The 25,901-nt window shown below is 42.9% G+C and overlaps 1 protein-coding gene across 2 annotated transcripts in view; it reads left to right on the plus strand.

Annotated features, from left to right (window-relative positions):
* PLXNA2 (plexin A2) overlaps nt 1–25,901 on the plus strand; it is a 340,362-nt gene that overhangs the window by 284,499 nt on the left and 29,962 nt on the right. For both annotated transcript variants that reach the window (XM_073666861.1, XM_073666863.1), the window contains exons 16-22: nt 824–991; nt 14,744–14,837; nt 15,814–16,053; nt 16,257–16,400; nt 19,062–19,296; nt 22,282–22,424; nt 23,424–23,692. In XM_073666861.1, coding sequence (XP_073522962.1) covers nt 824–991; nt 14,744–14,837; nt 15,814–16,053; nt 16,257–16,400; nt 19,062–19,296; nt 22,282–22,424; nt 23,424–23,692 — 1,293 coding nt within the window. The remainder of the gene's footprint in view (nt 1–823; nt 992–14,743; nt 14,838–15,813; nt 16,054–16,256; nt 16,401–19,061; nt 19,297–22,281; nt 22,425–23,423; nt 23,693–25,901) is intronic.

Below are 25,901 nucleotides of genomic sequence, written 5' to 3' on the forward strand. Positions count from 1 at the left end.
GTTAAAAGACTGATTTCCTAGCCTGTTTAGACCGACCGGCCACACTTCTGTGCGCACAGAATGTTGTTAATATGATCATATTCTGCACAGAATATCATTGTTCTCGGCAGCACATGCCCTGGGTGATGTGCTTCCGAGAACGATGATTTTTAAGCAAGCTTAAAGCTAATTTGTCGAAATAGGCCGAAAATCAACCTGATGAATGAGCAAGACCCATGTCAGGTGATTTTTGGCCTGTTTTCATAGGCCACTGAGCAGGAAAAGGATTCTTAGGAATGCTTATTCCCAATTATCGGCGAGTCTAAGTGCACCTAAAGGCTAACGATGGGCAAACCAACCAATGACAATATATTGTGTATGGGTGGTCCCAGTCAGGCGATTGTCGGGAATGTTAAGGATCCGCTATGTCCAATTTTGATCTGCCCATCCTTTTGTTCTCAATCTGCCGCCAGAGAGAGCACAGCACCACGGCAGAGCTCCTGTCTATGGGAGAATCGGCAGAAATGGCTGCCTGCTGAGCCATCGGACATTAGCCATCTAAGGTGTATGGGGCTTTACTTTTCATCTTCATTAATAATGAAACCTTTGAATATTTTTTATCACACATTGATTACAGAGGGACTCATGTTTTCCTATGATCAGATTGAAATAGGGAACTTTGAGCTAGGTTAATCTTTGGGGCTTCCCAGTAAAGTTTTTCTAAACCTTAAAATGATGATGTCACGATAATTCTTACTTGTAAGATTTGTGTAGCACAGACACAGAAACATATATTAGAAGAAATGGACATGACAATGAACTGATCTCAACTCCTTTGTTGCAGGAGGTCTCTGAATGAAATAGTCTGCGTGTCAGCGCCATCCCTCCATGGCTTAGGGGCCGTGCATGTGTCGGTGAGTGTGGACAGAGCCCAGCTAGAGAGCGGCCTGCAGTTTGAGTACATAGATGACCCCAAGGTGCTGCGGATCGAACCCGAGTGGAGCATCGCCAGGTACTTTTTTAATTTTTAAATTACGCTGTTATGTATTTTAATTGTATGTGTATCTAAGCCACCAACAATCTTACCTGCTAGTCATCCACCCTGGTGCTGGATACTGGAACACCAAATCATTAGGGAAGTCACTTGCCCATACTTTACAATACAGCTCAGCTTGTACAACAGTCAGTGTGAATAAGCAGACCTGTAGTGTAAAGCATGGTGGGTCGACAGAGTGCTGGTCAGTGCTGTTTTCCATTACAGCCAGTAATAGAAAGATTATACTGATATTGTTTTATTATGTTCCAGTGCTCATTTACTATTGAAATTCTTGCAGTAAATGACTCTGACTAGGCCTTATGAGCATCATTGTGTCTTCATATTGGTTAGTTGAATAGATATGGGAAAGCAGATATACTGTGCTGCTGGCATCACAATAAATATAGATGTCCAGCAAAATCTTGAGAAGGTAGAACAGGTAATGGGGTTTTATTCTCAACGTGTTTCGCTTTGCACTCACTTCATCAGGAGAACCATAAGTCAGTATATTGGTTAGTTGCCATCTTCCTCCCGAATTCATTTAAGAGTTAAATGTCATCTAGATTTTGCAGGATACAGAAATGAATTATTTTGGCTATTACAAGTCTACTCAAAATTTATATTTATTTGTAATTATTTTTTTTTTCACAAAACCAAGAAGCTAAATGACCACCAAACATAAAGAATCACAAATTATTTGGAGCAAAACCAAATGTCACTGTAAGTGCAACCATAAAGCAAAAATGGGAGCTATTAACAGATGAAAGAAATCGCTGCACTGCTTCATCTGTACAGGAGAGCAAAATGATTCATTTGGGACACTGCAATATGTCACGCCACAGGCCTAACAGATGAGGCAGGATAAGCACAAGTATGGAATGGTAGGGACTTGAGGGGGCTGCAGTGACCCCAACACACACTGATAGGCTCCACTGCTAACACCGAGGAGCTGGCTAGAGAAGCCAAGGCTTGGGTAGTCACATGAGAAGCATGAATGTGCCCATTGCGCAGAACTTTTTTATATGGTGTATTAACCCTCAATGTATAACTGATTGTTATACACTTTCTCTACTTCATACATACATGCAATACCGCAGCAATACGCACAGCTATCCCATAATGACCCACATCTTGCTTTAACCTGCTCATTGGTGGCCAGTGCCCTTCTTTATTAGGCAAGATTCGGGTGTCGCATTTTGACATCGCAGCTAATTCTTGTTCATGGGGTAGCGTTGCGACCCACAGCCTACTGTAACGCAACCTTCACTTAAACCTCCAACACTGTTGTATCTTTTATTGCTAGTTGCACACGACTTTGCTATTAAAGACCCCATTGTAAGCCTTGCATGTGACCAGAGATTTGGCTGTTTTTTTTTTCTGAAAACCAAATTGCAGCTAAAAACACAGAATTATCTGTGGTCACGCGCCTGATCTGAGAACTGCTGTCGTGCAACCTGTCCCAGCCTAATCCTTCCCACAGAGGCAAATATATTTTTTCTGTTGTTTTCATTACTGCATGTATGGAGCATTAAAGGGTTGTTCAAGTTTGGGGACAATTATTTTTTTTTACCTAAATACATGTATTTTTGTAATTGGATTTTTTTTTAAATTTTGCTCCTTTTGATTATCACTCGCTCTTTTTTGTGGTTTGTGTTCATAAATCTGCTGAAAAAGACAAAGTTAGGCTATGTGCCCACGATGTAGAAGTGCTCCGGATTTTTTCCTGAGCGTTTCTGCATCTCCCTGGCAGAAAAAACGCATGCGGATTGTACATGCGGATTGTACATGTGGATTGTACATGCGGATTGTACATGTGGATTGTACATGCGGATTGTACATGTGGATTGTACATGCGGATTGTACATGCGGATTGTACATGTGGATTGTACATGTGTTTTTCCTGCCAGGGACATGCGGATCTGAAGCGTTCTTCACATGCATTTCCGCATGCTTGTTGACAAGCGCTTTCCAAGCGATTTTAGCATCACTTGGAAAGTGCTTGACAACTTGGTCACACTATATAAATCCATGCAACCGGCATGGATTTATATGCTGTGACCGTAAAGAATGTTTAAAAACACTGAAAGGACCTGCTGATGTCAGCGGTCGCGTGACTCGTCACATGACTAAATGACATCATGGCAGGTCCTTGAGTCCACCGCGATCTGCCGGCAAGCCAGGACAAAGACACCGGAGGCCATCAGAAGGTAAGTATAATATTTATTTTTTATTTTATTCTTTTTTTTTACAGGTTCTATGGTACCCGGGTCCGGAGGAGAATCTCCTCTTCTCCAAACCCGGATACCATTCGCACATTGAAACGCATGAAATCCTCATGTACAGATCCAGTGATGCAGATTACATGCGTTCCAATGCAAGGCAATGGCGGCGCAAAATAATTGGTAGTGCTGCTTTTTTTTCCGCAATGATAACCCGCAGTGGAAATTTCCGCAGCATGTGCACAGCACATGCGGATTATCATTGGGGAACATGACAGGCCTTCTACCATGCGTTTTTTAAGCGTTTCTGCAGCGGAATTGCCGCTCCGGAAACGCTTAAAAAATGCATTGTGCGCACTGTGTGCTTCTGTGTGATTCACAATCCCTTCTGAATCTTAATGTGTTACCCCAGTAAAATAATAACACTAAGGCCATGGTCACACGTTTAGTATTTGATCAGTATTTTACCTCAGTATCTGTAAGCCAAAACCAGGTGTAGGTGATAAATCCAGAAGTGGTGACGTGTTTATATTATACTTTTCCTCTGATTGTTCCACTCCTGGTTTTGGCTTACAAATACTGAGATAAAAACTCACCAAACACTGAACGTGGCCTTATACCCACCTCCCATGTTGGCGCCATTCCAGCGGAGTTGGCACTGGTTCTCCCAGGGATCACGTGTCATTGGCCACAGGGATAACAATCAGCTCTGGCATCACTGTCCCCTCTTTCAGACAAATCAAGACATTTGGAGGAACTGAGAGCTTCTGCTACTGCTCTCTCACCTCCTCTGGATGTCAATTCTGTCTGTAGGAGAGGACAGAGAAGCAGACGCTGATTGGTCCCAGGATTGTGTGACATAACAACTGGAGAACCAGTGCCGAAACCAGACCACAGAATGAGGTTCTTTCTTTCACAGAGCTTTATGTGCATGCATAAATAGAGACAGGAGGACAGTGAAAAAAACGCATCAAAAAACGCAGAAAAACCTGCAGATTTGACGCAGCTGATTTCCTGCCAGAGATCAATTTTGCTACAGATTTCTGACTGAAAAAAACCCAACATGTGGGAACATAGCCTAAGTGTTATACTTTTACTACGGGAAAACATTGGGATTCAGAAGAGGTTGTCCGAATAGTGGACAACCCCTTTAACCCCAGTTATGTGAATTTAAGTAAAAACAAATTGTCCCCAAAAAGTGGACAACCCCTTTAAAGTCACTCTTCTGTGATATTCGCACTACGAGGGCCTACTGCACACCCACGATATACAGGAGCACACCAGATTTATTGCCACCTACAAAGATAACTTAGGCATACATAGTTATATGATCAGATCACTACAGTAGGACGGCCCCCCATCAGCCACCATCAGCTGCTTTGTATCCCTATGGACCCCTTGCTGGTTTTACTTTGTCCAGAGACCTTTAACCGATCTTCTTCCTGTATAATATCTATAAAATATCGAGCCCCGCAGAGCACAAAGCTCTTGTAGGAAATTAACCCATAGCTGTCCACATAGCAGACAGATCCTCCAGGGTAATAACCAGCATATTTTCACCAACTACAGTATTATTATGTATTTTCTCACATTTACAAACTCATTACAATATCTGGATGTATAAGCCGTGAAAGGAAATGGGGTGTATGCATCCCGTGGCGTCTTGTAGCCTTAACCCAGGGGAGCTGCAATTACATAGTGACCTTTACATTGCAAGCATCGGCCTTTGGAGAAGGTTTGCAGCGACACTTGTGTGGTCCCTGAATGTTCTCCATGATAAGCCTTAACCAAATACAAGGCCATACTATAGAAGGTCCCTCTCACAGTGTCTTAATAAGTAGGGAATTTATAGATTTTCACATATTACAGTGAAAGCCCCGCACATTAGCTTTTTCATTTCCTCAATACTGAGGAATAAATTGAAAGGGTCATGCATAAAGAACAGTAGAGGGTAGAAGATTGCAGTGGGTATGACTATCGCTTGTCTACTGCTAGAATATTCACATCTGGAAACCATTGTCCTAAAAGCTCATCCACACCCCTGCTACTGTATTCTACTGCATATACGCATCGAGGATACATCTATGGTGCGACAAGACATTATATGCTTACGTGACATGCATCCTTATTGCAGATTTCACCCTATGCATTGCAACGAATGAAATCCACTGTGCAAATTCACAGCGTAAAGTGTCATGCTCCAGATTTACAATCCGTGCCATGGGTTAATTTCCACATGGATTTTCTGTGTAGCGAGAGGATGAGATTTGGTAATATGTCATCTATTGCTGGTGCACTGTGGCTTTTAAATCTGAAGAGTGTCCGTCCCGCATGACACCCTCTCACTTTAAAAATAATGGAAGAGCTTTCATGTCATTTACCAAAAATAGTTATAGCAAATAGGAATAAAACGGAGCAGAGAACAGATCCGTTGTTAAGGCTCAGTTCACACCAGCATCTAAAATAATCGTCCGATTTTCATACAGAAAAAAACAGACCATTTTTCATTGTCGCTGTCATCAGCACTGAATAAAATTCCAACAGTTTCCTATGTTAATGTATGCATACAAATCAGATTCTCTACCATTGATCCATATGGGATTCATTTTTTTGCTCACCCATAGACTTGAATAGGCAGCAAGTCTCACCTGAAAAAAGGGAAGAGTATTTATTTTTACTTATTTTACTCACTTATAAAGCGCCATTAATTCCACAGCGCTTTACAGACATTATGTGCACTGTCCCCATTGGGGCTCACAATCTACATTCCCTATCAGTATGTCTTTGGAGTATTTTTTCACTTGAACATTTGGTCCGTGTGAGCAAAAAGCCATCTCAAGAGCCCTGATGAATAACAAATATAGAAAATACTGTCATGTGAACATAGAAGTGCTATCTATATTATTCACTGATAGCACTTGTACATATAATAGTGAATTCGGGCTGTTCACATGTCTGTGCTTTTTTCGCAGACCGAGCATTCAGTGCAAAATCACAGAGAAATTTCCGATATTGATCCGCGTTTCAGATCAAAATTGGCAATGCAAATCTATGGGTCCGTGACAAAATCGGACAGCACTCAGATGCCCTGCCTTCATGGACTGTTAGATAGGAGATGATGGAGAAACTTTTTTTTCACATGGAGAATAAACTGATGAAAATCAGACCAAACTCTGATGAAATTTGGATGACACTGATGAAAATCTAATAAAAATCTCTGATGAAACTCGGTCTGTTTTTCTCATATTCTGTACCGCGATATGGTGTTCAATATTCTAGTGATATTCAGCAGAGCATGGTATGTTTCATTTGTGTTAGATTTATGCTATACCTGACAGGAGCCACCTCCATGTGATGCCTTTAGTTGACCTATTGCATCTCCATATATCCTGGAGGTTGTATGGTGCCTAAATGCAGTCATGTAAATGAGGCTTTAAAGTAAAACTGTCATGAGGTTTTCCCAATATAAAGTACGGCCAACACCTTTAAAGCCGCTTTTACAGCACTTTAGTAAGCTGTATGTAAGTCCCCAATACCCTCTGCTTAATACAAAAAATAAATTTTATCATACCCCCATATAGTGCTGTATGGTCCGATGGGTGTCACTGTTGTTGCTTTGGCAACTCCTCTCTCATTGCAAGTGCCATCCTCTTTCCTGCTTCATGTGAATGACACGTCCAACGTCATCCACACAGTGTTCCCCAATCGGACTCCTACCCATGCGTTCTTCGCTGTACCCTGCTGAGGGTAGAGCACAGTACTGTAATGCGCATGCGTTATTCACTCTGCCCTGGTGAGGGCAGAGCACAGTACTGTAATGAGCATGTGTTCTTCACTCTGCCCTGCTGAGGGCAGAGCACAGTACTGTAATGTGCATGCGTTCTTCCCTCTGCCCTTGTGAGGGCAGAGCACAGTACTGTAATGTGCATGCGTTCTTCCCTCTGCCCTGGTGAGGACATAGCACAGTACTGTAATGCACATGCGTTATTCACTCTGCCCTGGTGAGGGCAGAGCACAGTACTGTAATGAGCATGTGTTCTTCACTCTGCCCTGCTGAGGGCAGAGCACAGTACTGTAATGTGCATGCGTTCTTCCCTCTGCCCTTGTGAGGGCAGAGCACAGTAGTGTAATGCGCATGCGTTATTCACTCTGCCCTGGTGAGGGCAGAGCACAGTACTGTAATGCGCATGCATTCTTCACTCTGCCCTGGTGAGAGCAGAGCACAGTACTGTAATGCGCATGCGTTCTTCACTCTGCGCCCTGGTGAGGGCAGAGCACAGTACTGTAATGAGCATGTGTTCTTCACTCTGCCCTGCTGAGGGCAGAGCACAGTACTGTAATGAGCATGCGTTATTCACTCTGCCCTGCTGAGGGCAGAGCACAGTACTGTAATGAGCATGCGTTATTCACTCTGCCCTGGTGAGGGCAGAGCACAGTACTGTAATGAGCATGTGTTCTTCACTCTGCCCTGCTGAGGGCAGAGCACAATACTGTAATGAGCATGCGTTTTTCACTCTGCCCTGGTGAGTGCAGAGCACAGTACTGTAATGCGCATGCGTTCTTCACTCTGCCCTGGTGAGAGCAGAGCACAGTACTGTAATGTGCATGCGTTCTTCACTCTGCCCTGGTGAGGGCAGAGCACAGTACTGTAATGCTCATTCGTTATTCACTCTGCCCTGCTGAGGGCAGAGCACAGTACTGTAATGTGCATGCGTTATTCACTCTGCCCTGGTGAGGGCAGAGCACAGTACTGTAATGCGCATGCATTCTTCACTCTGTCCTGGTGAGGGCAGAGCACAGTACTGTAATGAGCATGCGTTATTCACTCTGCCCTGGTGAGGGCAGAGCACAGTAGTGTAATGAGCATGCGTTATTCACTCTGCCCTGGTGAGGGCAGAGCACAGTACTGTAATGATCATGTGTTCTTCACTCTGCCCTGCTGAGGGCAGAGCACAATACTGTAATGTGCATGCGTTTTTCACTCTGCCCTGGTGAGAGCAGAGCACAATACTGTAATGCGCATGCGTTCTTCACTCTGCCCTAGTGAGAGCAGAGCACAGTACTGTAATGTGCATGCGTTCTTCACTCTGCCCTGGTGAGGGCAGAGCACACTACTGTAATGAGCATGCGTTATTCACTCTGCCCTGGTGAGGGCAGAGCACAGTAGTGTAATGCTCATTCGTTATTCACTCTGCCCTGCTGAGGGCAGAGCACAGTACTGTAATGTGCATGCGTTTTTCACTCTTCCCTGGTGAGAGCAGAGCACGGTACTGTAGTGCGCATGCGTTCTTCACTCTGCCCTGGTGAGAGCAGAGCACAGTACTGTAATGTGCATGCGTTCTTCACTCTGCCCTGGTGAGGGCAGAGCACAGTACTGTAATGTGCATGCGTTTTTCACTCTGCCCTGGTGAGAGCAGAGCACAGTACTGTAAAGAGCATGCATTCTTCACTCTGCCCTGCTGAGGGCAGAGCACAGTACTGTAATGTGCATGCGTTCTTCACTCTGCCCTGGTGAGGGCCGAGCACAGTACTGTAATGAGCATGCGTTATTCACTCTGCCCTGGTGAGAGCAGAGCACAGTACTGTAATGCGCATGTGTTCTTCACTCTGCCCTGGTGAGGGTAGAGCACAGTAGTGTAATGCTCATTCGTTATTCACTCTGCCCTGCTGAGTGCAGAGCACAGTACTGTAATGTGCATGCGTTATTCACTCTGCCCTGGTGAGAGCAGAGCACAGTACTGTAATGCGCATGTGTTCTTCACTCTGCCCTGGTGAGGGCAGAGCACAGTAGTGTAATGCTCATTCGTTATTCACTCTGCCCTGGTGAGAGCAGAGCACAGTACTGTAATGCGCATGCATTCTTCACTCTGCCCTGCTGAGGGCAGAGCACAGTACTGTAATGTGCATGCGTTCTTCACTCTGCCCTGGTGAGGGCAGAGCACAGTAGTGTACTGAGCATGCGTTATTCACTCTGCCCTGGTGAGGGCAGAGCACAGTAGTGTAATGCTCATTCGTTATTCACTCTGCCCTGCTGAGGGCAGAGCACAGTACTGTAATGTGCATGCGTTCTTCACTCTGCCCTGGTGAGGGCAGAGCACAGTAGTGTAATGAGCATGCGTTATTCACTCTGCCCTGGTGAGGGCAGAGCACAGTACTGTAATGAGCATGTGTTCTTCACTCTGCCCTGCTGAGGGCAGAGCACAATACTGTAATGTGCATGCGTTTTTCACTCTGCCCTGGTGAGAGCAGAGCACAATACTGTAATGCGCATGCGTTCTTCACTCTGCCCTGGTGAGAGCAGAGCACAGTACTGTAATGTGCATGCGTTCTTCACTCTGCCCTGGTGAGGGCAGAGCACAGTACTGTAATGAGCATGCGTTATTCACTCTGCCCTGGTGAGGGCAGAGCACAGTAGTGTAATGCTCATTCGTTATTCACTCTGCCCTGCTGAGGGCAGAGCACAGTACTGTAATGTGCATGCGTTTTTCACTCTTCCCTGGTGAGAGCAGAGCACAGTACTGTAGTGCGCATGCGTTCTTCACTCTGCCCTGGTGAGAGCAGAGCACAGTACTGTAATGTGCATGCGTTCTTCACTCTGCCCTGGTGAGGGCAGAGCACAGTACTGTAATGTGCATGCGTTTTTCACTCTGCCCTGGTGAGAGCAGAGCACAGTACTGTAATGCGCATGCATTCTTCACTCTGCCCTGCTGAGGGCAGAGCACAGTACTGTAATGTGCATGCGTTCTTCACTCTGCCCTGGTGAGGGCCGAGTACAGTACTGTAATGAGCATGCGTTATTCACTCTGCCCTGGTGAGGGCAGAGCACAGTAGTGTAATGCTCATTCGTTATTCACTCTGCCCTGCTGAGGGCAGAGCACAGTACTGTAATGTGCATGCGTTCTTCACTCTGCCCTGGTGAGGGCAGAGCACAGTACTGTAATGAGCATGCGTTATTCACTCTGCCCTGGTGAGGGCAGAGCACAGTACTGTAATGTGCATGCGTTCTTCACTCTGCCCTGGTGAGGGCCGAGTACAGTACTGTAATGAGCATGCGTTATTCACTCTGCCCTGGTGAGGGCAGAGCACAGTAGTGTAATGCTCATTCGTTATTCACTCTGCCCTGCTGAGGGCAGAGCACAGTACTGTAATGTGCATGCGTTATTCACTCTGCCCTGGTGAGGGCAGAGCACAGTACTGTAATGAGCATGCGTTATTCACTCTGCCCTGGTGAGGGCAGAGCACAGTACTGTAATGTGCATGCGTTCTTCACTCTGCCCTGGTGAGGGCAGAGCACAGTACTGTAATGAGCATGCGTTATTCACTCTGCCCTGGTGAGGGCAGAGCACAGTAGTGTAATGCTCATTCGTTATTCACTCTGCCCTGCTGAGGGCAGAGCACAGTACTGTAATGCGCATGTGTTCTTCACTCTGCCCTGGTGAGGGCAGAGCACATTACTGTAATGCGCATGCGTTCTTCACTCTGCCCTGGTGAGGGCAGAGCACAGTACTGCATTGCGCATGCGTTCTTCACTCTGCCCTGGTGAGAGCAGAGCACAGTACTGTAATGCGCATGCTTTCTTCACTCTGCCCTGCTGAGGGCAGAGCACAGTACTGTAATGTGCATGCGTTCTTCACTCTGCCCTGGTGAGGGCCGAGTACAGTACTGTAATGAGCATGCATTATTCACTCTGCCCTGGTGAGGGCAGAGCACAGTACTGTAATGTGCATGCGTTCTTCACTCTGCCCTGGTGAGGGCAGAGCACAGTACTGTAATGTGCATGCGTTCTTCACTCTGCCCTGGTGAGGGCAGAGCACAGTACTGTAATGAGCATGCGTTATTCACTCTGCCCTGGTGAGGGCAGAGCACAGTACTGTAATGTGCATGCGTTCTTCACTCTGCCCTGGTGAGGGCAGAGCACAGTACTGTAATGAGCATGCGTTATTCACTCTGCCCTGGTGAGGGCAGAGCACAGTAGTGTAATGCTCATTCGTTATTCACTCTGCCCTGCTGAGGGCAGAGCACAGTACTGTAATGAGCATGCGTTTTTCACTCTGCCCTGCTGAGTGCAGAGCACAGTACTGTAATGTGCATGCGTTATTCACTCTGCCCTGGTGAGAGCAGAGCACAGTACTGTAATGCGCATGTGTTCTTCACTCTGCCCTGGTGAGGGCAGAGCACATTACTGTAATGCGCATGCGTTCTTCACTCTGCCCTGGTGAGGGCAGAGCACAGTACTGCATTGCGCATGCGTTCTTCACTCTGCCCTGCCGAGGGCAGAGCACAGTACTGTAATGCACATGCGCCGGCTTTACTTCTGGGTCATCAGCACTCTTTGACCTCTCCCAGCGCATGTGCATTACAATACTTTGCTCTGCACTCGGCGGGGTAGAGAGAAGAACGCATGGGCAAGAGTGCGATTGGGAGACAGTGTGGATGACGTTGGACGTGCCATCCACATGAAGTAGGGAAGGCGGACGGAACTTGCGATGAGAGAGGGGTCGCTGAGGAAAGACCAGCAACACCCATCAGACCGTTCCGTATAGGGAAATTATAAAAGGTGTCTTTTGTGCTATGCAGAGGGGATTGCGGACATACATACAACATACTAGAATGCTGTAAAAGGGGTTTTAGGAAAACCTGATGAGAGGTTCCTTTTAAACTGTCCACAGATGTTAAGATGATCTACAGTCAGTACTGATGATCATTATCTCTGTAATGTCTGTATGTGCCTGGAAGTAGTAAATTCCACTAGTGCAGATTTTACTTTACTGCCATCCAAGAAGAATACATGTGGGGAGATGCAGTCTACTTCTCCTGTCCATCCACAAGACATTGGAGCACTTGAGATCCATGTAGAATTGGTGCACAGTATAATATATTATATATAGCTATAAAGGATGAGTATAACACAGGGTGCTGCTCCTTTTCTGTCATACGGTTGTCACATGAGGGAAGGCAAGGTCTCATTATGATAAATTATTACTCTGCTTATAGCAGCATGATATTACATTACACAAAAGGATTAGTATTAGTGGCCAGTTAGTGGAGCTACGAGGATGTGATCCGCTTATCACCTTTATTGTATCCATGTGAGTAAATCAAGATTACGGCCCTATATAAATATCAGCAAATATACATTCTCATGTCAAAATGATATTGATCTCAAGTGTTTCCATTGATTCTGGCCAGTGATCTTATGGATCTGGGGCTCCAATGCCATCATTCTGCACAGTAATGGTATTGATTTGCATCGAGTCCTACATGGTACTTCTCAAGCATTGGTTTTTGATATTAAACTTTTTATAGGATAAAGATTAGAAGTTGTAAGTCAACTCGTATTTTACTACAGAAGCGAATACTCAGATATAATCTTCAAGAAGGAGAAACTCCAAATCTCATTTAGAAAGCTTTATTGTATCTTGTAAAAAATAAACTTGTTTTTTTTCTATATATAAAATAATAAAATTCATACAAATCATACACATCTGCTTAGCATCAACTGAGGGTACTTAGATATATGAGTACTGCAAAGAGCACAGCAAATGGAGACGCCTATCTGCGTTCTCCTAATCATCCTGACATACCTTTCATATTTTACACTAAAAATATTGTATGTTGTAAAAAAAAACATGGAGTGCCTTGCAATACCTGTGTTTCACCTCTTTATTCCCTAAATGGCCAAGCAGCTGAGTCATCACTTATAAGGGACATCTCACATTTGTAGGAATGCTTCAGTGGCATACTGTTCAAGGTTGTAAGGCATCATTGCTCTTGACATGGAATTTATGGTTTCTAGTTGATCTTTTGGACTCTGAAATATGAAGTACCAGAATTATTAATTTACATTAGGCATAGGCATAATTGTGATACATTTCTGAAACCATTGAGGATGTCATTACCCAGAGGAGCAGTCAACCATGAATATCTCTATTCGAAAATCACAAAGGCTTGGAAATGTACTTAAAAGTTCTTAAAATCTCCCATTTACTGGTTTGCATTTGTTCAGAAACCTCCTATTGCACACAATAATCTGTCTAGACTAATAAAGTAGAAGGGGGTGCAGCTGCAGTGAAGCAACTTAATAGGGAGCAGCAGCTAGGACATTCAATTGGAGAAAGAAAATGCCCATTTGCAGATTCCAGAAACACGCTCTAAAATCTAGTGTGATTGCAATATTATCTTAACAATGTAAAGAGGACCTATAACTTCCTGGAAAAGATCATGATATAAAAGAAGACAAAAATCTAAAATCTTTCTCCAATATACTGTATATAATGAGGACAAAAAAAACGTGTGTCAAAATGAGTGATAATAGCTCTGGCCCTTTAAAATAGAGAGGCTAAAGTCCAGGCTCTCTGCTGTCTCATTATTTTAACAGCTGTATGAGACTTCCTGTTTCTGAGCTGAGAGATACCACTTTGTGGGTAAAGAGTAAGAGAGTGCTGCATGTAAACACAGGGGAGATGCTGTTGTCTATATACTGGATGTAGATGGATTCCTGTGTGTTGTGCAGCAGCAGAAGGAGAAGGAGGCTAAAAACAGCAACTGCAATTGTGTCACAGCCTCTCCTTAGTGTGCTGTGGTTGTATCTGTTTGCTCATGTCCATTATGTAGTGAGAGGCTCAGATTCACCCTTTAGAGGCAGCTGATTCCTTCTTTTGATGCATTATACGCAGGGACATTTTATTACTAGGTTGACAAATGACTAAAGGTAACGATTAGGCTAATGATTGGCAGTGAGGTACATTTTGTTTGATTTTCACTTTACTGGTTTACTTTTGGTGCATTTATTGGAAAAATATGTGAATTAATTATCCCATTATATGTTGTGGACAAGCAAGTTCACAAAATGGTAAAACAGGCCAAAAGCACAAGGCACTCTCTAACTTCTGATGATGTATAGAAGCAAAAGTAAACCTGTACCTCTGTAATGCTGAAAGAAATTATCTGGTATGCTAATGACGTATATTTAAGAAAGGTTTTATAATTTCATTTACTCTCATTTTTTTACAATTGATAGGTCCTCTTTAAGTATTTTGAATAACTTGTTATGACGGATGATTACGCAATATTTATGAATATCTTTAGGGCCCACAGAGACTCATTTGCTTAGACCAGTGATTCTCAATCATATCACAACGGGAACCCTTGAAAAATCTTTCTACTCCCAGTAAACCCCTAATAGTATTTCTGTCTGAAAGCAGCTTGGTAAACGGTTAAGCATTCTATATTTCTTGTCCAGTGGTATTATTTGACTGTATGGCTGAAATCAGTTTCTTATGGTAAATAAGACAAGTCTTGTTGTTGCTGTGTACTGATGTACCCCTGAAGGAGCTCCAGGGTTCATGCGAAACACTAGCTTGTACTAATATATATATTACATATACTGCATGATTACAATTGATGTTTTGACTCTTACCATTGCTGACTTTAATATCAATTCCATTTATCTCTTTTCTTATCTGACAAGCTACAATAACCTCCTATTTTATGTTCTTCTCGTCCACAGTGGTCACACTTCCTTAACTGTTGTTGGTACCAACCTTGACATCATACAGGAACCAAGAATTCGTGTGAAGTATAACGGCAAAGAATCTGTCAATGTATGTTCCTGGCAGGCAACAGCTCTTTCTTTTAGCAAAAGACTTATGTTTTCGCTTGCTAGAATTACACGAAAACTTCAAGAAAATATTATCTGAAAACTACTGAAAAGAAAATAATTTGTAAAGAAAACGGGACATCTTTGATCATGTTTATTGTTCTCTGACAAGGTCACTCCTGTTAGGTCACTGCCGTGATTGTTGTGTGGGTTTCAGAGAGCGTAGCACCACCTAGTGGCCATGAGTGATACTGACAGAAATTGAGTTTTCGGGTGTTTCAGAGTATGTAATTTGTAGAGAGACTCTGTGACACAAATGTAAAAACTGTTGCAGATATCATGGTCATGTAAATGTTTTGTCAATCATTTTAAACCAGAAACTGGGAGACAGAATACATCTGTATTTGCAAATATCTTAAATATGATGCTTCATTCAATGAGCTTGCTCCAAAAATTATCCCTGTGCAGCTGATGCAAGAATTTGGTGGTAACTGATTAATGGATATATTCATATCTGCTGCTGCAGTGTATGTTAGGGTGATCCTAAATAATCTTAACCTGACAGGTAATTACCAAAATTCTACATTTTTATATAGCAAATGGAATATTATAACTTTCTAGCGTAATTATAACTTATCATCAATATATATGTATATTCTCCCCGTGTTTGCGTGGGTTTCCTCTGGGTTCTCCGGTTTCCTCCCACACTCCAAAGACATACTCATAGGGAATGTAGAATGTGAGTCCCAATAGGGACAGCGATGATGTCTGTAAAGCGCTGTGGAACATGTTGGCGCTATATAAAAATAAAGATTATTATATATATATCTATAATACTGATTTCTGAAAGGCTTTTTGCCAGCATGTCAGCATATTTTAAGGTTATTGCTATGCATTCAAGTTGGTTATATATTTTATATATATTTTTATTCTTCATTAAGTGCAGCCTTGTAGACATATTGCTGTTTTTATCTCAACAGGTGTGTAAGAACGTAAATGCTACATATCTGACATGCTGGGCACCTGCTCTCACTCCAGAGTATCGCCCGGGGCTGGATGCTGTTGAGAGGCCAGATGAGTTTGGCTTTATCTTCAATAATGTACAGACACTACTGATTTTTAATAACACCAAGTTCATCTATTACCCCAATCCAACCTTCGAACTCCTCAGCATCACAGGCGTCCTTGAGCAGAAGCCTGGATCTCCTATAATACTGAAGGTAAGGGACCAGCACATGGTAACCCTGCGATATTTACTTTTACCAGTGTATTTCCTTATCATGTGTATGTGTATCTATATATATATATATATATATATATATATATATATATATATATATATTTATATTTATATATATACATATATATATACATGCAACAGGTCGACCTAGGTCGACTGATGTTACCTTTCATTCTTCTGCAGGGGAAAAACCTGTGTCCACCTGCCGCAGGAGGGGTCAAGTTAAATTACACTGTGTTGATTGGCGATACACCGTGCGCAGTGACTGTATCGGAGACACAGCTCCTCTGCGAGTCACCTAACCTCACTGGACAACACAAAGTGACTGTAAGTTCCTTCCTGCAACAATTTCATATGACAATTATTTTTTTTTCACTTTTGTATTTTTCTGCGTTTTCAATAGGTTCTGCTGTTTATTAAAATCAATTTTTAAACAAGGATATAAACACCTATACAATTGTCTTGAACTGTCATTAATTATTCTAGTAATTGGGAGTTATCGAAAGACAATGTACACATTTATATACAAATGTAACTAACATTCTATTATGAAAGACAGCACAACTCATTGCAGCGGCTTTGTCCGCAGCATCTTATGTGTCTACTGTAAGATTGTGTATATATATTGTCTACGGCTATCGCAGTTCTGCAGAAAGTTTCTTCTTCTCAATTATGAACCACTTAAGCCCCCATCCTCAAAGCCAATTAGATTTGTCTTGAAAGATAAAACAAGTAAGTAGCTCACTGAGGGATCAGGTGATATGCTCCCCATACAGGTATAAACAGGAGAGGATGTCAGACAGGGGCAGGAAGATACACACACACACACTGATGGTGCTGCTGCTCTTTAGAAAGCATCTTATTTTACCCGAGAGCTGGACTCTCTACACTACTTGCTACACTGCTCAGTACTGCTATACAGTTAGGTCCATATATATTTGGACAGAGACAACATTTTTCTAATTTTGGTTCTAGACATTACCACAATGAATTTTAAACAAAACAATTCAGATGCAGTTGAAGTTCAGACTTTCAGCTTTCATTTGAGGGTATCCACATTAAAATTGGATGAAGGCTTTAGGAGTTTCAGCTCCTTAACATGTGCCACCCTGTTTTTAAAGGGACCAAAAGTAATTGGACAATTGACTCCAAGGCTATTTCATGGACAGGTGTGGGCAAACCCTTCGTTATGTCATTCTCAATTAAGCAGATAAAAGGCCTGGAGTTGATTTGAGGTGTGGTGCTTGCATTTGGAAGCTTTTGCTGTGAAGTAAACATGCGGTCAAAGGAGCTCTCCATGCAGGTGAAACAAGCCATCCTTAAGCTGCAAAAAACTGAAAAAACCCATCTGAGAAATTGCTACAATATTAGGAGTGGCAAAATCTACAGTTTGGTACATCCTGAGAAAGAAAGAAAGCACTGGTGAACTCATCAATGCAAAAAGACCTGGGTGCCCACGGAAGACAACAGTGGTGGATGATCTCAGAATAATCTCCATGGTGAAGAGAAACCCCTTCACAACAGCCAACCAAGTGAACAACACTCTCCAGGAGGTAGGCGTATCAATATCCAAATCTACCATAAAGAGAAGACTGCATGAAAGTAAATACAGAGGGTTCACTGCACAGTGCAAGCCACTTATAAGCATCAAGAATAAAAGGCTAGACTGGACTTTGCTAAAAAACATCTAAAAAAGCCAGCACAGTTCTGGAAGAACATTCTTTGGACAGATGAAACCAAGATCAACCTCTACCAGAATGATGGAAAGAGAAAAGTATGGTGAAGGCGTGGTACAGCTCATGATCCAAAGCATACCACATCATCTGTAAAACACAGCGGAGGCAGTGTGATGGCTTGGGCATGCGTGGCTGCCAGTGGCACTGGGTCACTAGTGTTTATTGATGATGTGACACAGGACAGAAGCAGCCGAATGAATTGTGATGTATTCAGAGCCATACTGTGTGCTCAGATCCAGCCAAATGCAGCCAAACTGATTGGTCGTTGTTTCATACTACGGATGGACAATGACCCAAAACATAAAGCCAAAGCAACCCAGGAGTTTATTAAAGCAAAGAAGTGGAATATTCTTGAATGGCCAAGTCAGTCACCTGATCTCAACCCAATTGAGCATACATTTCACTTGTTAAAGACTAAACTTCAGACAGAAAGGCCCACAAACAAACAGCAACTGAAAACCACCGCAGTGAAGGCCTGGCAGAGCATCAGAAAGGAGGAAACACAGCATCTGGTGATGTCCATGAGTTCAAGACTTCAGGCAGTCATTGCCAACAAAGGGTTTTCAACCAAGTACTAGAAATGAACATTTTATTTACAATTATTTAATCTGTCCAATTACTTTTGGTCCCTTTAAAAACAGGTTGGCACATGTTAAGGAGCTGAAACTCCTAAACCCTTCATCCAATTTTAATGTGGATACCCTGAAATGAAAGCTGAAAGTCTGAACTTCAACTGCATCTGAATTGTTTTGTTTAAAATTCATTGTGGTAATGTCTAGAACCAAAATTAGAAAAATGTTGTCTCTGTCCAAATATATATGGACCTAACTGTATTTTGACCTCCATGCTGCTGCTGGAATACTGCGAGCTAGGGACAGGAGAGCAGGAATCCCTCATGTCTCTGTGCACCTTGTCTGGACAACATCACAGCAGCTAGTCTCCACCCACTAGCTCAGAGACAAGAGACAGAAAAATAGTATTATTCCTAATGTACACAATGTATAATGAAAAAACTCTTGAAATAACAGGACACTGTGAGCTGTATTGAACATCTGGAAACAATGATCTCCACAACATTAGATACGATCTAGTCTCAGATCTGCCTGCTTCCTAATATGTCACCGTTATGGACTGAATTAGACGAGATCCAGTACTGGACACCTTAGTCCTGTTGGAGTATTCTCTCACATAATAAAATGTTGTTTTTTCATGTCATCTTCGTATATTCTAAGAATTTCTTGTTTTCTGCTAGGTTCATGTCGGAGGAATGGTTTTCTCGCCTGGATCTGTCAATGTGATTTCAGACAGTCTCTTGACACTTCCCGCCATTGTCAGCATAGCCGCTGGTGGAAGCCTTCTTCTCATCATTGTCATTATTGTGCTCATTGCATACAAACGCAAATCTAGAGAGAACGACCTTACCCTGAAGAGGTTGCAGATGCAGATGGACAACTTGGAGTCTCGGGTGGCCCTCGAATGTAAAGAAGGTGAGTATTTAAAGTATTGAGAAGGCTTTAAAAAATGAGATTCTGTATCACATTCCATCGCCAGGGTCATAGGTTTATGTTTCCTCTAATGCGAAAAGAGACTTTCTGTCCCAACGTTAAATGTATTATTGATTTTGTTCCTACAGATTGGATCACTGTATTAAATTTGTCTTCTTTTGTTTTTGCACATGTTCTGTTGAGCTGAACAACAATCACACATGTAAAAGGGTTTTTGTTTCAGCAGCTGATCCCGGGTCTGGGATGTGTATACATTTCACTGGACACAGAACAAGTGGATAAATAGCTGCCATCTGCTGTCTGTGACTTTAACTAGCTGAGCAATAATACAGACGACCTTACACCATTGCAGAGTGGGCAAAGGTTAGATAAAGATGGCAGCGTGACTTATTATCTCAGTGAGGTTATATTTCACCATGTTTGCCTCATGTATAGGAATGTATCATGTGTTACTACAAGATATTAAGCAACTGGACTACTTAATGAATTAGAGAGAGGGAGAGAGATCATGTAGAATAGTCCTCCATATTGTGGGGAATCTCTCCTGGATTGTTACTTGAACCACTACTCGGACAGCCCCTTCTCAATTCCTATGTTTCCTCCCAGTGAAATAATAACACGGCAACACTATCAGTATTTGGTCAGTATTTTTTCTCAGGAGTGGGAGCCAAAACCAGGTGAGTAACAATCAGAGAAAAGGTATAATAGAAACAAGTCACCAATTCTGCATTTATCACCCACTCCTGATTTTGGCTTCCACTCCTGAGAAAAAATACTGACCAAATACTGTTAATGGGGCCGTGGCTTTACACTCACTTCTGATGTCAGGTCTATTCCACTGATGCTGACACAGGCTCTCGCGGGGATGGTGTGACGTCTTTATGTCACGCGATCCCTGCAGCCAGTCAGTGTAATCAGTGCTGTCTTCACTCTCCCCGCCTTCAGACAAATCACATACATCTAGAGGAAGTGAGAGCTGCTGTTACTCTCTCGCTTCCTCTGGATGTATGTGATTTGTCCAAAGGCGTGGAGAGAGAAACTTATGCTGATTGACTGCAGTGAAATTGTTATGTCACATGATCCCTGGGAGAGCTAGTGCCAACACCAATACAACGGTCCTGACACTGGAGGTGAGTATAGGTGTTATTATTTTACTGGGGATGGGGACAAAGTGAATTGAGAAAGGTTTGTACAAGTAGTGGACAACCCCTTTAATGGACCCTTGATAGTGTAAGAAATATAAAAGCTTATTCTCACTTATTGGACCAGCAAAGTTCACTGCATTCGGTACTATGTTCTTCATTTGTCTGTTGGCATCGCCTTTTAGTGTGGGACTGGGGCAGGTGCGAGATAACGTGAACGCCGCTGCATTTCAGTGGCCATTGATCGACTAAAGCCCCCAAATTCTGTATAAACAAGAATACACCACACTGGGCCCATTAAAGAAGCTGTCCTCTACTTGGACAACTCCTTGTGATACCCTATGCTTGGCCCTGACAAAGTAAAAAAGCGTATACTCGCCTCCTGTGCTGGCGCTGTTCCCGTTGTGTCGGCGTATGCTGTCCCCAGGGCTCCCGTGCTGCTGTTGTGATGTCAGCACCAGTGCCGGTGTCACAGTTCCCACCTCCTGTCGAGTTGAACATGAAGAGGAAGTCAGAGATCAGGTGCAGCCCGGGCTTTCTCTTCATTTTCAATTTGTCCGAAGGCGGAGACAGTGACGCCGGCGCTGATTGGGCGCCGGCGTCACAACAACAGCACGGGAGCCGTGGGGAGAGGGTATGCCGACACCGCAGGAACGGCGCTTCATGTGTCATAACAACCGCACGAGAGCTTCGGGGCCGTGAATGCTGAAACGGCGCCAGCACAGGAGGTGAGTATAGGCTTTTTTATTTTATCGGGGCCAAACATTTCGATCAAGAAGGGGTTGTCCAACTAGTGGGCAGTCCCTTTAAGGTTAACTTAAAGGTGTATTCTCAACTTTGAACGTTGTTTTCAATACAAAATATAGGGGATAATTTTCCAATGGCTAGAGGCCAACTGCCGTGGCCCCCAACAATCATGACAATCAGGGCTCTGAAGGTCCCTGGCTCAATGGAGTACAGGTCAATCATGCCTCTCCATACATTCTAATAGGAGCGCCAAAGATCAGCCGATTGCTGCACTCGGCGATCTCCTGCATTCCCAGCAAGAGTGAATGGAGTGGTAGTGAGCATGGTTCTTGGGAATGGTGATGGCCATGGCATTCAGACCCTAGCAATCGGATAATTATCCCCTATCCCATGGATAGGGGATAACTTTAAACTTGAGAACACCCTTTAAGAAGAGCAGTGGAGAACCACTTTACATTTTGGTCATCCTTAGCATGGTTATTGCTGTGTGCCCTGGTTATTGCTTTTTTTCACACAGTAAATCTGCAATAAAATATATAATATGAATACACTTATGGGTTTTATGCAGATTTTGACACAAGTTTCAGTGGATTTTTAGTAAAGGTTCAAATCTGCCTTGTTTCTGCCACAGAATAGAACATGTGATGGAAAATCCGCAGTTAGGTTCTAGCAAATAATTTAGATTCTAAATATTCCACCATTTTTGTCCTTGGCTGCAGACCTAGGTGCCTCCATTGTTACAGATTACAGGCAAACCTTGCGTAGTCTGGTCTTGTGGTGGGTTATATCGTTTGAAATATTATTTATTTGGAGGGGAATATAGCCATTTTTATTTTATACTGAATATATTTAATGTCATTAGTGCAGGGTATAAGATTAGATGTTGCATGCAGTTTTATCAGTCTGTGCCATTGAGGTGGTATTCATGTGCTTTACAAATATTTTAGCAGTAGCCAAGTCTATAGTGATGCAGTTCTAGTTGCCTGTGTTTATTTGAATTCGTTTTGAGACCTGCTGTTTCTTTATTGTTGCCGGCTCGCACCTTGTCAATAACGTATTTCTTTTCTGTCATTCTCAGCTTTTGCAGAATTACAGACTGATATCAATGAATTAACTAGTGATCTGGATCGCTCGGGTATCCCCTACCTGGATTATCGTACCTACGCCATGAGAGTGCTTTTTCCTGGAATAGAGGATCATCCTGTGCTTCGAGAATTGGAGGTTAGAGTCTCTGGATTTCTTTACTTTTTAGCTGTTGGGATGAATGGAATTATTGCACATCCTCATCAGCTAACACCTAACCTGTCTACATTCATCGCTATTGGAAATCAGCTTAAACAGCATATGACATTTAGTTGCCATATTTAGGTATCGGTTGATTTCACAAGGACCAGAGTAAATGATTGAGGCGCCTTTGTGAGCTGATCCAGGTATACTATATGATATCTGCTGTATATGAACATAAGGAGTAGTGTGAACATGCATTTTAATACTTTTATACTTAAGATGGGTCCACAGACCCTGCAGCCGATGGACGGTACCTCTCATGCATCCATCGCCTTCATTATGGCAATGCATATACACACTCAATGAGTTACTAGGTAGCTTGGAGAATGCTGGAGGTAGTGTATAGACAGAATGTTTCTGGCTACCGGCGCAGGCTGTTTTCTGTTAACTCTCTGTCTCAGAACAGCTATGGGTCATTGACCCACCGTGATGGACTGCAGCCGAGATAGGAGTCGGTGCAAAGATGCCGGGTAATGAATTCCAGGGACGGTAATGACCTAATATTAAATGTGTCTCAAGGGAGGTAGAGATAAGAGGGGGCTAGAAATTCACATGAGAAAGGCAGAGTGGTGGCATTGCAGAAAGGTTGGGTTATGCATGTAGAAAATGTAGAAGATATGGCACTTCTACTGCTCTGTAGTCTTTAATTGTACACCGCCAGGCGTATGTGTCTGCTATAGTGCATCTTTCGATATCTGCCTCACAATCATAAGTGTCATTCTATATTATACTATTTTACCATTTATAAATGCAATTTCCAAATTAATGGAGAATTCTATATTTCTAGAAGTTTTGCAGCAAGTCATAATTTCCCTTTGTTTTTACGACCAGAAATACTAACTTTAGCCATGCCTTTGCTTTGACTGGCTTCCAGCGTGCAAGTAGTTAACCATAGTCATAAAAGTCTCTTAATCCTTCCATCCTTTCCTTTAGGTTCAAGGCAATGGACAACAGAGTGTGGAGAAAGCCTTGAAGCTCTTTGCCCAGCTGATCAACAACAAGGTTTTCCTACTGACTTTCATCCGCACCCTGGAGATGCAGCGTAGTTTTTCCATGCGTGACAGAGGAAACGTGGCTTCGCTCATCATGACGGCTCTGCAAGGGAAGCTTGAATATGCCACAGATGTCTTGAAACAGCTTCTGTCAGACTTGATTGAGAAGAACCTAGAGAACAAGAATCACCCCAAGCTGCTGCTGCGAAGGTAAGGATAGGGATCATGGAAGCTGTCTTCCTTGTATCCTGACTTTTTACACTGCTTCCGTTCTTGCCATACAAAACTAATAAGCGATTTTTTTTTATCTTTATATGAAAAAAAGGCAGCATGGTGGCTCAGTGATTAGCACTGTTGCTTTGCAGCGCTGGGGTTGTGGGTTCAAATCCCACCAAGGACAACATCTGTAAGGAGTTTGTATGTTCTCCTTGTGTTTGGTGGGTTTCCTCCGGGTTCTCCGGTTTCCTCCCACACTCCAAAGACATACTGATAGGGCATCTAGATCAGGGCTGTGGAGTCTGAGTTGTTGTCCATTTTGGTGGAGTCGGAATCGGAGTCAGTATAAAATGGACCGACTCCAGCTCCTAAAATATATAATAAATTGGATACAGTAATTCAATGCAGTTTGTGGGGAATATTTTTTTCATAAGAATTTGGAAAGTTATGAAATGTCCTATAAATGTCTGTCCTATTCCTGATCTAAGGGTCTAGACTTTTAGCTGAGATGAATCTGTGCTACAGTGAATTTATCACTTAAACATTAGCCATGTATGAGGGAGTCGGAGTTGGAGTCGGTGTCATGGAAATTGAGGAGTCGGAGGTTTGGCTTACCGACTCCACAGCCCTGATCTAGATTGTGAGCCCCAATGGAGACAGTGATGATGTCTGTAAAGCGCTGCAGAGTATGTTGACGCTATATAATCAATGCATAATAATGAGGATTGTGCATATTTTAATGACTAGATTTATTTTATGTATCACTACCTGGAACCAAGATGGATAATATATTGTTCTTATGGACTCAGTTATGGTACATTCACACAGAAATTCTGCAGATTTTCTGGATTTCCAGCACTAGACATTTGCTTGAGATATGAAGAAAATCTATCCACTTGTAGATTTTAGTGTATTCTCTCCACTGATATGTGGCAAGATCCAGATATGCAGTGGATATTTCTGTCCCATATGGCTGTACACTTATGCATAATCTTATTGCACCATGACTGGTGAGACATCAGTCTATCCTTTGCATTATGTGATATTGTCTTGTAATAGAAGCAGAGACATAGTTGGAAGTCCCCGAGGCCCAGTGCAGAATTTGTACCAAGAGCTCTTGAACCAGTACATTCTCATCTTATGTGGCAGATGAGCCCTTAAGAGCCAGGGACAGAAGTCTATGATGCCTCCTCTGCAAAGATTCACACCTTTGGATTTTGAGTTATGTATTGCTATCTTATCTTAAGTCCCAAGCTTAAAGGGAATCAGGATTACACAGCCCAAACTATTTACATGTCCATGTAGCTTTTTAAATGACAAGTCCTGCAATACCTTGACATGGCCAGTCCATTCCCCCATTACTCATAAATCTGTGATTACACTGGTATGAAAATTAGACTAGAAGACTAGATCTGAAGCCTCTGTAACGCAACATAGCGGCTGTCAGTCAAGCAGGAGGAAGAGACACTGGGCAGGAGTAGAGCTGGAGTGACAGAGACTTCAAATTTGCAAATAGTTATTCACCTCATTTGCATATCAATTCAGACGCTGATTTCCCAGTAATGAGGATTGTTAGGAAGATTAGACCGGCCATGTAAAAATATTGTTGGGCTTGTCACATGTAAATAGTTGTGAGCTGGTGGCGACAGACATTGAAAACATTAGCAAAATAGGTGGAAACTTGCTAATCGGTGGGTATCCTATCGCTGAGACCCACACCGATCAGCAGAATGAGGAACTTTTATCCCCGTTACAAGATGACTCATCAGTCTGAACACCCAATGGCTGTGACATTCATTCTCTATGGAGTTGCCACAAAAAGCGAGCACAGCGCTCAGTGGCCCCATAGAGAATGAATGAAGTGCAGGTCGCATATGCATTTGGCTGCTCCATACTAATGGGGATAAATGTTCTCCATTCTACCAGTGGTCGGACCCCTATGATCAACAAGTTATCATCCATTCCTTGGATAGGAGATCATTTATTTTCTCCTGAAATCCACTTTAAAAAGGTGGTAGTAGTATAACACCCTGACTTTCTGTGTGGTGGTGGCTTCAGATGGACTTTTCTACATTTGTACCTTTTTTCCAGATAACCTGCAATAACAAATAACTGTCAAGGAGAAATGATATAGCAGGGTGGTTGTGTAAAGTAGACAGTGTTAGAATTTGGCCTGATTATCAGAGCCTTCCTGCCATCCCTC

This window comes from Phyllobates terribilis, unplaced genomic scaffold (genome assembly GCF_046119375.1).
Source record: "Phyllobates terribilis strain yellow unplaced genomic scaffold, ASM4611937v1 Scaffold_2__4_contigs__length_985480577, whole genome shotgun sequence".
NCBI classification, from domain to species: Eukaryota; Metazoa; Chordata; class Amphibia; order Anura; family Dendrobatidae; genus Phyllobates; species Phyllobates terribilis.